At 49.0% G+C, this 13,064-nt stretch overlaps 4 protein-coding genes across 4 annotated transcripts; 2 read left to right on the top strand and 2 right to left on the bottom strand.

The window, feature by feature from the left end:
* Positions 1 to 2,379: 2,379 nt before the first annotated feature.
* N7537_010094 (beta-N-acetylhexosaminidase) lies at positions 2,380 to 4,167 on the bottom strand (the record flags this gene model as incomplete). The annotated part of the gene is made up of 1 exon (XM_056901148.1): positions 2,380 to 4,167. The coding sequence occupies one exon, from the start codon at positions 4,165 to 4,167 to the stop codon at positions 2,380 to 2,382; it is 1,788 nt and encodes a 595-aa protein (XP_056749816.1).
* A 442-nt stretch (positions 4,168 to 4,609) lies between these two features.
* N7537_010093 (dihydrodipicolinate synthase family protein) lies at positions 4,610 to 5,557 on the bottom strand (the record flags this gene model as incomplete). Its single annotated transcript, XM_056901147.1, has 1 exon — positions 4,610 to 5,557. The coding sequence occupies one exon, from the start codon at positions 5,555 to 5,557 to the stop codon at positions 4,610 to 4,612; it is 948 nt and encodes a 315-aa protein (XP_056749815.1).
* Positions 5,558 to 6,625: 1,068 nt separating this feature from the next.
* On the top strand, positions 6,626 to 8,597 carry N7537_010092 (acetyltransferase SAS4-like domain-containing protein; the record flags this gene model as incomplete). Its single annotated transcript, XM_056901146.1, has 2 exons — positions 6,626 to 7,358; positions 7,420 to 8,597. The coding sequence occupies 2 exons, from the start codon at positions 6,626 to 6,628 to the stop codon at positions 8,595 to 8,597; spliced, it is 1,911 nt and encodes a 636-aa protein (XP_056749814.1).
* Positions 8,598 to 11,326: 2,729 nt separating this feature from the next.
* Positions 11,327 to 11,895, top strand: N7537_010091 (DUF3807 domain-containing protein; the record flags this gene model as incomplete). The annotated part of the gene is made up of 2 exons (XM_056901145.1): positions 11,327 to 11,350; positions 11,407 to 11,895. 2 exons carry the CDS (start codon positions 11,327 to 11,329, stop codon positions 11,893 to 11,895), a joined length of 513 nt encoding a protein of 170 aa, XP_056749813.1.
* Positions 11,896 to 13,064: the final 1,169 nt, after the last annotated feature.

The raw sequence follows: 13,064 nt of genomic DNA, 5'->3' as shown, positions 1-13,064 counted from the left end.
CCTTGTCTCGAGTCGGGGTCCCGATTTGGCACCTCGAACACGTATGTATAGCCAGACTCAAAACCACGAGATACCATTGAGATACCATTCGCCGAAACCCGACATAGACGTGCCTAGACCAGATGTACATCGAACGACAAGGTTGACTTCTAGAAGGGCTTCCATGCAACGTCGACACAGTCCCTGCGGGCCTTACAAGCAATACATACATACGCACGTCAGAATCGTCCAGGATATGTCATGAAACACCCACACACACACACACCAGGGAACTACCATGTAGATGCAAAATGCCGCAAATTCTTCGTGGTCCTGCCAAAAACCCAGATCCAGATTTGTCACTTCGGCCAACACGAGACCTTCTATTTGGTCATAGCCCACACCCGCGATCAGACTTACCTGGTTCTTGGGGACAATGCTGTGTAACGAGTAACCAGGGGGGATGGTATGGGAATCAGCGTAAGATTAAGACTTATTAGCAATCTGTAATGGCTACCAACGAATGAGCTTTTGTTGTCCGTCATGTGGATATATATTTTCGACCATTTCGGTTTAATATACGTTGCAAAGGAGTAACCCCAACCCCCATCTCAACGCCCTAGCCACTAACACCATATGATATGCCAGACATGCATTATATGAACTCACACCATCGCATGAAACACAAGCCAAGAACACATAGCAGGAAAGGACCCTAACCCACGTTAAAACACGACTGTGATACAGAAACCTACTTCATTCTTCAATCCACGTCACGTAAGACGTGAACCATAAAACAAAGTCAAAAAAAAAAAAGATGATGCTTACCAAATACTCCTGTTTTAAAATATAACGCAGCCTGAAGCAAAGTACCTACTGAACTAAGCTAAACAAACCCATTCCCAGAATAGAAGATTACTTCTCCCAAAGCATCCATATTAGCCGAACATCAACACCCAATCCAATCCAATAACATGAATACCCTGTTACGCAGAGCAACCCCGTGTTTGTACTTCCCTCCGTATACAAATATGCGAGATCAGTTCCCAATCTACTCGCACAGCGAACCATGGAAGCGTCGGTACTTTTTCGTATGGACACATGATATGTAGAAGCCAGGGTTATACCCGAATACCTCCGAAGAATGTACACAGGTACAGTGTGAAAAGAAGACAAATTAAACCCATTCTTAAGTACGATACGAAAGGGAGATAAAGCAGTATTTCCCTACGTCAAACCTATGTAAATCCCCGTTCTAGCCCACAACCCAAAGCATGACACCAAAACAAGAACCATCGCCACAAATTACCACGTGTACGACGAACCCCAGCCAAACAAAAGAAAATTAAAGATAATCATCTACCCACTCGCCTGTTCCCCCCTCAATCCGTCAATTTTCATTCCCAGCGCCCATCTGTGCAACATACGTCCGTCCTGCTTTGCTGTGTGTACATGTATGTGTACACGTGAGCAACCACCCCAAACCCCCTCCAAACCCCACCCCAGCTCAGCCCGGTCTGAATCTACATACTGGGTTTCGAGTTTGGACTTCGAGCAGGGTTGTTGGAATGGATTGGTTTGCTCCGAGGGGGCGATACTGGTACTGATACTGGATTTGTATCTATTGTGGCAACACCATACACAGGTACAGATACGGATAATAAAGAAAGATAGAGTATAACATGTCTTATGTGCCTATACCTTATACCTACATGTACATATTAATACCGCAGGTACTTTGTAAATGCCAATGCCAATGCTAATGATATCATGTAATCGATCCGACCTGCGTGGAATACTCGTACAGTACTGCGTACTCGAACATGTGAACATACTTCGACTTCTACTTACGTACATATATCTCCCTACGACATACTACATGCATGTACTCCATACCCCGTGCTACATACATAATGCATACAGCAAGCCCGTCCCGAAGGCCAATTAGAGTCTGGGACGGGGCCGAAGGGTGGGTTCGAAGACGGAGAGTTGCACGACAGTTTTGATTTTGGGGGTTCTGTGGGTGGATGGTCTTGTGATCTTTTTGTTTGTTCGAGTTAAAGGGGGATTGTATTTGGTTGATGGGTATGGGTAACTGGAGATGGAGAGCGGAGAGGAGCTTGGAGTTTGGATCCGGGCTTGGATTTTAATTCGGGCTGGGGGAGTGGGTTTGGTGCCTGATTGGCATTGGGCATGGATTTGATGCATGGGAGGCGTTGGTGCAGGTTGCTGAGTATACGCTAGATCAGCTACGGCTGCAGATGAAATGTGGAGAGGAAATGGTCTACTGAACAGGAACATGTATCAAAGAAGAAATTCCAATGGTATTGGGTATCGTAGACTAAGTATATACAGACGAGTTGAAAGTGAAGCTCACTAAAAGCCCCGCTCAAACCACAATCAAGAGACGATAGTCTGGTTTTTATAGAAGTCGCAAGCATGAGGGTGCTGCAGACAATACTTGGGCACAAGAGCCGTAGCCATAACACCATTGGCAACCAGGTATTCACGGAAGTTTAGTAGACGCTGGGTCATGTGGGTGGTACGCTTTCTGCCCGCAGCATCACGGTTACCAGACCAGACAAGCTCGCCCAGCGCAGCAGCGCGAGGCCAGAACGCGCTGGAGATAGTCACATCGTCGATCTGCTCCGACCACAAAGGAGCCTCAGCGCCGATAATGTGTTTCGCCTCGGAGGCAGTGAGATTGGTTAGGAAGTCGTAGTCGTAGATTCGCTGCCAGGTCTTGTAGGGTGCGCACCAGCTGCCGCCGTTACCGCCGTAGTTGAAAGTCACGCCGCCGGCAGTGTTGCTCTGCTCGTTGTAGCGGGGGTCGTTGGTGATGGCGCCGCCGTGGCCGCAGTCGAGGTAGAGGAAGTCGGAGGAGGAAACGACGACGTCATAGCCGGCTGAGGTGAGCTTCTTGATGTTACCATCACCGGTGTTCCAGCTCTGCATGACGATGTCTTTGGGAACACTGTGGGCGCTCTCAGCTGAGACGGTGATGTCTTCCCACATCATGAGACGGCGGTGGTCGCCGACACCTCGGAAGATTGGCAAGGAGTGGTCGACCCAGTACTGACTGAGGTCTCTGTAGGTGCGCGAGGGATCCTCAGCAAACCACTTGGTGACGTGACTGCTAAAGTTATAGCAGTTAACCTGGATCTCGTCACCACCAACGTGGAAGAAATTGTCGCCGAAGATGCGAGACAATTCTTCGTAGACATTCTTGACGACTTCGTAGGTCTTGGGATAGATAATATCAAGTTGGCCGGGGTTCGGCTCGACCGCGGTGTGTTCCGACCACACGTCGTTCGACCACCATGAATTGGCACAAGCCACGATCTCCGGGTCGACCTGTTGCCAGCCCGAGGCAGAGTGGCCGGGCATGTCGACCTCGGGGATGACGCGGACACCTCGCTCGTTGGCGTAGGCAACCACATGACGCATGTCTTCCTCCGTGTAGATTTCGCGAGGCGAGTAGGCATCTTTGGTCATCTCGGGGTAGGAGCTCATCTGCATGGGCCACGACTGGGCATCGTCCAAGTGCCAGTGGAGAACATTCAGCTTGGATAGAGCCATACCGTCGATCTGCTCGAGGATCTTGCGAACGGTGATGAAGTTGCGGCCGGAGTCCATCATAATACCACGGTAGGGGTACAACGGGCCATCCTCGATCTTAACGGGCTGTTCAATGATCAAGCCGCCCTTGTCATCCGAGATGATAATCTGCTGCAGGGTGGTGAAGGCGTGCAATACACCCCAGGCCGTCTGAGCATTGATCTGAATGCCGCCATCGGCCACCACCAGTGTATAGGATTCATCCACGCCATGTTGGAGATCGACATCGTTATCCACCACGTGGACATCGACGTTGCTGACTGCCGAGGGCGCGCGTTTGGCCTTGGAGGCAGGAGTGGAGACAGGGGTCGCGGTAGGGAAGGCTGGGTAGGAGACGATAGGGGCTTCAACGGCAGCAGGAACCCATTGCAGGGTAGTGATGGTTGTCCATGCTCGCTCCCAAGCTTGAGTGACGACAAAAGAGTGACGACCGTTCAACTGCAAGTGGTTGACTTGAATTGGACCGGACGATCCCCAGGTGATGTTACGGGGAGCCGGAAGTGGATTTACTTGGACGGCGGAAACAGCCGTTAGGGCCCCGAGCGCACTCAAGACAGAGGCGAACTTCATGTTAATGATTTGAGTGATGATGAGAAAAAGAATAAATGAAGCAAGGAGATAGCCAGACGTATTTATATTCAGTTTCATTGCCGATCCTTCATCGGAATGTGTCTTGGATGCCTGGGGAAGGTCGAGATCGGGAAAATAAATAAACAGCTCCCTTGTTACATTGCATCTACCACTATACCAAGTCAAGTCAATCCGATTCGAATGATTAAAAGGGAAATTAAAGAGAAAGTGCTACCTCTATATGCAACTTCAACTTTCTTTCTGATAACACGATGGACACGAGGAACACGTTAAAAGAGGGGGGAAGCTACGGAACTAACGGAAGTAAAGGGAAATGACACCGTCACACTCCGTCTACGTCTCAAGCGAAACGTGTTGAAAGTAACACAAATCTCAGATCTCAGATCTCAGATCTCAGGTATCATTTAATCTATTTATCCATTTAGACCGTCTCCAACGACTTTTCCAATTCCATCCCCTCCCGGAACTCCTCCTTAATGGCCGTTGCAGCTTTATCAGAGGGTACAACACACGGTCGTCGAGGAAGACCACCATACCCACGGTATGATTGCAGACCAGTCTTAACAGCGATAAAGCCACCATGAATAGCAGCCCAGTCAGCACGCGCAACAACAGCCTGCACCTTCTGCGCCTCCTGAACCTTGCCAGCACGATACAACTCCATAACACGCACACACGAGCGAGGAATCATATTAGCCACTCCGCCAATAATTCCCGCCCCACCAGCAATAAGCGTTTGAAGCGTGAAATCGGCCGAACCACCAAAAGTCAAGAAATCAGGCTTCGCCGCTGCAACACGAGCCAACTTACCCGTGTTACCGCACGTGAGCTTGCACCCGATGATATTGGGGTGTTCAGCGAGCGTGACGATATCATCTGAGCTGAGATCAAGACCGGACTGCACGCCGGGGAAGTTGTAAATGAGAACAGGGACGGGAGAGGCATCGGCCACAGCCCGGAAGTGAGCGTGCATGGCCTCGGTGCTCACGAGTGCCTTGTAGTAGCTGGGTGGGAGTACGAGGACAGCATCGGCGCCCGCTGCGCCGGAGTCCTGGCATAATTGAATGGTTTCACGGGTCGAGGCGGCACCGGTGCCGGCGATAACTGGCATACTGGTGTAGCCGGCTGCATCGACGGCACGGCGGGTGGCGGCTGTGATGGCCTTGCGCTCTTCGCGATCTAGGTGCACGGCTTCGCCATTGCTGCCCTGGGTTACTAGGCCGGTTACCCCACTGCGGGCGAGGTAGACGGCGTGTTTCTCGACTGTTGCGAGGTCGACTTCTTCGTCGGGTTTGAAGAATGCTACGGTGGGGACGTAGACACCGTGAGGGAGGGGATTTCGGTTGGTTCCGTTGGTTCCGTTGGTCATTTTGGAGATGAATTCAGTCTATTGGTTTGTTAGTACTCGTAGGTTTCTCTTATCCTTCCGTGTTCATACCGAATATCACTGGGGGAATGAGGAGGATCAATATTGGCGGATCTACAGCTATTTAGCTAGGGGATCTTCTTCCCCCACGTTCACCCCACTGGCTTTTCTGAATTAGCCGAGTGAATTTGCCTTTGAAACTTGGCATTCATGCGTGGGTGATGCTTTTCCACCTTTTCCTATTCGGACATCATTTTCCCCCTCCCCCACGCTATATGCGGGGTTGACTTTTCCGAGGTATATGATGGTATACTACTGTTGTACTTACCATTTGTTTAATTACTGCATTGGGGGTATTCTAGTTTCTTCTCTTTCTCTTTGGGGCACAAAATTGGTGAGATCGCTTTGTGTGAGGTCTTGTGCTATAATCTGGATATATATACTCCTGAATCTGCTCAGAGCTATGTGAGCATTACTGTTACTGTCCAGGTGTTACTTTCTATTACCCAACATACTCCTTTGAATATCAAATGAAGCTCTCAGCCTTCATTCCCCTCATATATGGGAATTGATTGGAATTGATTGGAATCCCTGGCATTGGTTGAATTGCCGTCCCCCACACCGGGGCCGTGGGGGTATGTCGTTTTCCGAGATATTGGGGATATTGGGGATATTCTAGATATTCTCGATATTATTACATTTCTATTAGATCGTACTTAACAAGGGGAATCATATGACAGTTAAAATATTTATAAAATCATAGTAGAGTGATGGTTTTACCTATATTGGAGGTCGTTTGCCTGTATGTCTCTGAATAAGTTGACGATGATTCTATTAATTCTGAACCGAACAATAGAACAAGAACAAAACCATTGTATAATTGTGAATAGAATCATAAAACAATAAGTAATACTTCATGCAGTCCACCTAAGGCTTATATATAAACCACAAAACACATTAACCACCTCCGCCAAGAACTCTTCTCGCATGTCCATACCTCGTCAAATCCCTGTAAAACCTTGGAAAGGGAATTCCTCCCAATCCACCACACAATGAACTGATCTCCCAACAATGGCCCTCCTGTCGCGGTCTTCCCTCCGCTCTCTGCGACGGGCACCCGAAGAACCTGCCGACAGTCAAGCACCGCCGAAGAAACCGCGCATCGAAAAGGGCGACCGCAAGAGCTCCCCCGATTGCCTCGACACTAAAGATCCTACCTCGAGATCCCGTCCCAACTCCTTGAAACCCTCACGACCGCGCACCTCCAATCGCACTCGCCGCGACTCCTTCTCGTCCGTGGATACAGTTGCCTCCTCCATTGGACGATTGGCGACTCCGGCGCCACGTACAAACGGAAATGGCATCCTCAAGACCCCACGCGTTCGGCGTGACCAAGGAACCCCCTCCGGCGCGGATCTACTGCGCGGCGCGCATGAGTCGCCAGATCCATTGGATACGATCTCTCCAGCGCCCTCGGTCGCGAAGCAGCGCACCGCTACTCCAGCGAACGTGGACTCGAATGTCAAACCCGCTTCGCCTGTGACCCGCACGACTCGTCGCAACGAGAATCGATCGCTGGCCGACGTCGACAAGAACGCGATCAAGAAAGAGGGTGCTGTGGAAGACGCGACTCAGATGCGAGAGGACAAGACCAAAGCGCTTAACGAGCAACCTGCATTGGTAGACACACGGTCGGGGAGACGGTCGTTGCGTTCAACTGATACCGGCTCACGGTGCAAGAGCGAGCTTGCGCAGTATTTCCACAACTATGAACAGATTATCAGTCTGGAAATCCCTGAACCTGGTAAGTCATTTGACATCCTGGGAGTGGATGGAGCGCATCGCTGACGTTGGATACTACACAGAATTCCTCGCCGCCAAGACAACCATCACTCTCGTGGACGATCTATCGCGACCACTACCTTTCTGCTCAAACCCTGACCCCACACCCTTTGGTAACCCGCTACTCAAGCTCTACGACTGTGAGAAGATCACCCTGCCCAAACCCGCATCAAAAGCATCTACAATCGACCCACTGAGTGAAGAAACCTACTTCCGCGCGCATCGCAAGTTCGAAAGACAAGAGAAACAACTCCGCAATATCGAGCGCAACCGCGCCCAACACGAACAGCAAGTCCTGGAGCGCCTCCTGGACGAGCTACGTGGCCATGACTGGCTACGTATGATGGGTCTGACGGGAGTCCACGAAAGCGAGAAGAAGCTCTATGAGCCGAAGCGCGATATCTTAATCCAAGAGCTAGTCGCTCTGGTCAACAAGTTCCAAGCATGGAAAGACGAAGAGCGTCGACGAAAACTGGAAAAAGAAAAAGCTCACCCGGTACCAGGAACCGAGGCAGCACCTAATGCCCAGCCCCGACAGCCCGCGCACAAACGATCCCGCCCCGCCGACGACGTGGGTAGCTCCCCGGCACCGGGGACTGATATACACAGCACATCAGACGTAGACGCAGAGCCAGATCCCGACCCAAGCGACATCGATGCCTTAGCTGCACGTCAGCTCCATCAGGAAGCTCGCTCAGCCGGCGCTGCTAAACTGCGCAAGACAGCCCCTGCTGCTCGCAAGTCTAGCTCCAAACCGGCCCCCAACACCAACACTACCAACGCCACTATTACTACCAACACCAACAGCAAAGACCCTGAACCAACACCAACACCCACTCCCAAACGCAAAAAACCCAACTCAACACCCACAAAACCTCAACCCCCAGCCCCAACACCAACCAAAACCCAAAAACCCGCCCCACGCCTCCAACAAGCCTCCCTCTCCCACTTCTGGAACCCAGCCCCACGAACCGGCCCCTTCACTTCCTTCTTCCGGCAACGACACGTCCGTGAAGCAGCCATCGCCGCAACAAAAGGTATCCGCCGCGGCGGGTCCCGCTCGACGCTCGCATTCGGATACCCAGTTCCTGAACAGGCGGAACAGGAATTCGAGTTGCCGCCGGAGATTCTGAACGAGGATTCTATTCAGCAGTCGCAACGAAAGAGGAGGAGAATTAAGAGACGGAGTTTGGGGGGTTGATTGGATGTGGTTGGTTCTACAATGGTGCATGGTGCATGAAAAATGGTGGTTGGTTGGTTCTTTTTTTGTATGATAGCATTTTTACTAGCATGGTGTTTCTGCGGGTTGCTTTTTCTCTTTTTTATTTCTGGACTGAAAGTCTGCTGGCGTTGGTGTTGGGTTGGTGATGGGATTCATCTGACTGAGGTTCGTATTTTTATTATTTTTGTACACATACATTAGTTAGTTCATGGTCAATCTGATACCATTGAATACATAGATATTATTATCTTGAATTCGGTATTACTAGTACATATGTTGTATGCGCTTTGGTGTCAAGGATGCGTGAACTCGCATACGACTACTCGGAAATGCTGCATCTGCATAGCCGCCGAGATGATCCTTCGCTATACTAGCAGTGACAGGGCTTGTACGATGTATTCCCAACACAAGTCAGGATTGTATTGGTTTGGTCTGGGTACTATTACGAGCTTGTATGTTGGTTCATGAATTCGTGACATTCCCGCCATATCGAATATCTCTGCTTTGAGACTAGGACCACCTAGTCTTCTGTTGTGGCGGGAAAGCTTCTATGAAGAGAGTGTGGGCCTGCGTTAAGATCGATATCTCCCTCCGACTTCTCCAACTTCGCCGGCAAAGTAGGGATTGATTTAAAGCATGGCTAGACAAGGACATCGACAAGGAAGGAGGCCTGTTAGTAGACACAGGCTTAAGTACGGAAACAATTGGGTTTATTCCACTATGGTTTAAATATTGAGTATATATAGGAACTATGTGGAGTTTCCTTCTGGACTGTGTTGAAGATTTCCTCGAGCTAAGTGGTTTACCTAAATAGGACAGTATTTGGTCTGCTTAGCTCTTTTGGTAAAACACGGAAGGATATTCCGCCTTCCCGTCGTTCTATCTTTAGGCCTAGCATAGAAGATGAAGAGGTTGACTTTTTAATGCGGTGTTTGGACATGACCTTTTGGTGTAGCCTGTCTTTGAGATTCCAGGTAGGAGAGCGATCCCTACCCTTCAGCAGGTTTTAGTGATTTCTCCTCGCTATACTGCCATTTCTATGGCGGACTTCAAGGCAGGAAGAGCTGACTTTTTCGAGTTTACCCTTATATGGATTTTGAATGGCGAGCTCGAAAGAGTGGGAGAGGCTGGAGTTTGACGCGTGGCGGATGTCACAGTGTTAGGGCTCAGAGGACTGCCGTAAAAATGACTTGTTGAAAGCAATAGGAGTAGGATAAGATGAAAGAAAAATAAGAAGTTGCCTAATATTGACTCAGAGGTGGGAAGGAAAACTTGAGAGAGGTGAAGAAAACAACCATGTTGACTGGTAGGATACCTCTTAGGTACTATATCAGGTTGTCCACTCCAACTACGTTTGATTACTATATAATCTTTCGCAGCCTTTATCAAACACCCCGCACTACCTATGTGTATGTAAGTATATAAATACCTTCCTTCTCCTTAACTGGAATCTTCCCTCTCTTTTCCTTCATATCTTGTTTTTAGTATATTCCAGTTTTGTACATACCTTACACTCGCTTATATTCACTTTTCTTATATTGTATTTTCCTTATATCCCACTTTCCCTTCGCGAAACTACGTCGTGATGTGGCCATGTGGGTAGACCTAGGAAGAGCGGAAGTTGAGCATTGCCCTGGCGATGAAAGTGAATCACTGAATACCCATGATCAAACTCGGTATGAATGGGATCTAGAAAACCAAAAATCTCGACAGAGACAGAAAATTGTCCCGAACAAAAGTGAATCTAGCTAATTCAAAAGCCGTGAGTGTTTCATCGTCATCCCTTTCCACCTTCTTTTCGATCCGCACCCTTATCACTGGTTGAAACAGACATTTAACCGGATACAAAGCGATTCGGCATGCGATGTCCATTATCCGGAGTCTTGACCCATCGCAATGCCCCCGAATCACGAGCGCACGTCGCATGAAGTATGAGAAGCTACACAGAGAATTGCGGACAAATATCACGCCTAAGAGTTCTCGCAGCATGAAGGTTCGGATTCCGAGATTCTGGGCCTCGGTCTCGTTGTGACCTTCACATCTTTGATGTCGCAATTTCATCCTTAGAACTTCCTTACACTTGGCGGACTGTCCGTCACGCCGTGATGTAACTTTGAGCTCTTCGCAATTTCCTGCACCTTGGAGGTAGCAATTCAAGATATCGACATGGCACGGGCAAGTGTCGCTCAGAATCTCCCTAAGGACCGTTCTTTCCCGACGGCGTTGTCCAAGCTCAAGAGCAAAATCGACTTATTGAAATTAGCTTTGTTCATTGAGTAGGATTTTGTCAGACTACTATTAAGCTTGTTGTCGATAACAAACCCTTCCATGAGGGTGCTTCTGTACATAAAACGGTCAAACTACCCTATGATCTTCAAGAGAGTAGATTTAAGGAACTTGTTGCAAATCAGATTCTACCTTCACAGCACGACAAAGGATACGTGGTACACTTGCAAAAATGTCTGATTTGGGGGATATCATGTTGTTGAAAGGATTCTTTTGTTATACAATGGGGTTATGGTTGATGAAGAGAGGTAAGAGGACTGGGGGTTGATATACATAGAAAGTTACGTGTATCCAATGGAAAAATAAAAACAGGTGAACAGGTGAGAAGTAGGTACTTAATATCGGTATTTACGGTAATATTACCCGCCTGATCGCGCGTTCCCGCGACACCTCCCAACTTCCTCCATCAACACCGGGCCACCATGCAGGTCCCAAATGTAACTCTGGTGAGTTTCTCCATCATCAGTAATCAATATGTTTCTAACTTCTCCATCTTATATAGGATGACCTCCAAGCCTTCCAATTTAAGCACTTCCTGGGTCAACAGCTGACCGTGTTTCCCCAAGAAAATGACCAGACCACAGCCGAGGATCTCGGATACTACGCAGACGGAGTGAAACGCACACTCACAGATGAGCAGATTCGGATTTTCAGACACAGTGAAATCCATGCCCTGCTGCGAGAGAGGCAGCTCAAGGATGATGAGGCGCAGTACCAAGCTCGGATGCAGTCATCTCCAGATGATGGATCAGGGGGTAAACCGGACTCTGCATCGGAAAAGCGGCCTCTAGACGCTGAGTCTCAGTTGCAAGGCGGAGATCAGAAGCGGTCGCAATCACAGTCACGGAAGGGGTCTAAGAGACACACTCCAGAGGATAAGCCTTCGAGTCTGCTAGACTACGGGGACGACTCTGATCAAACACAAAAGGCCAGGCCACCGATGTCACAAATGCCTTACCAAGGTCGCAGAATTATCTCCTACGATGACTGATCTAATCTACCTGACATGCATAATATAATGTTCGAGTCAATTCCGCCATCTCCAGATTGAGTACCTGGTCAGAAGCCCCTGTTTCTGATCCAATGGACAGCCGAAATTTACCCTCTCCACAGAACGGACAAAGCGGTAAGTTATCTAAATTCTATTCCACTGTACCCTTGCCCGTTTATGATGAATACATCGTATCATCCTTAGCCGGAAAGCCATACCATCTGCGGATGTGTGAGGCATTGACGACCTTAATCTTCTCTCTGAGGGCTTCTTCATACCTTTCAATCACATGCACACATGTTTAGTTGCAATTCTAACTGCTTAACAGTTCTGTCCACGTCGGCTTCTTTTGATGCAAGCGTGCCACTTTTCCAATCCGTACAAAGGATCGCCCGGCCACTACTCCCACAAGACGCTCTCAGCAGTCACTTTCTACCGCAGGATATCCCGAACGACATGATGAGATGAATTCTGCTGGCTCTGCATCCGCTGGATCTTTGACCAAAGCATTTCCGTCGTCTCAACCATTCTACCCAGAAGAAATGCGACTAGCCCGCCCTTGCCAGTTGATCAATTTACCGGTATACATTCACGGCCATCAAGGGCAACGATTTTCAAGTGTTGAATATGTGGCATCCGAGGTCCGATCATCTGGCTTCGCGGGCTCTCTCTTTCGTACTTGTTGAAGATCGATATCAGAACCGTTGGCGTCGTCACAAAGTGAGCAACCTGGGCCATATGTGCTTGTAGTGCCTTGGAGTAGCATACTGTTAGCTGTGAGCATGATACCCGATCTTCGGCCTATCAGATTATCAAGACCAAATTGATTGAAATAAAATTTCAGCCGAGCTACCATTCACATTTCACTATGTATTATTGTTGTTCGAGTAGGCTCGCAGCCGTAACCCACCCACCCCAGGGAAAACTAGGTTTTCGTCACAGCTAGCACCTCGGCACTCCTCCCGTTTCTCGCCTCCACTCACGCGAACTTCGTACCTGAAAAGATCCCATGCTGGACCTCTCCACCCTCAATAATCAGACCGGTATCTCTATACCACTTGTCAGAGAACACATATTCCCACCAACTCCCAACATAGAAGATAAACCGAGCATCTCTCGTGCTTTTATGCAACGTGTGCCCAGTCTTAGCCGACATCCCAAAGAATCAC

This window comes from Penicillium hordei (assembly GCF_028827395.1).
Source record: "Penicillium hordei strain IBT 12815 chromosome Unknown utg000005l_segment0_segment0, whole genome shotgun sequence".
Classification (NCBI taxonomy): Eukaryota; Fungi; Ascomycota; class Eurotiomycetes; order Eurotiales; family Aspergillaceae; genus Penicillium; species Penicillium hordei.
This window is presented reverse-complemented; position numbering and strand designations above follow the sequence as displayed.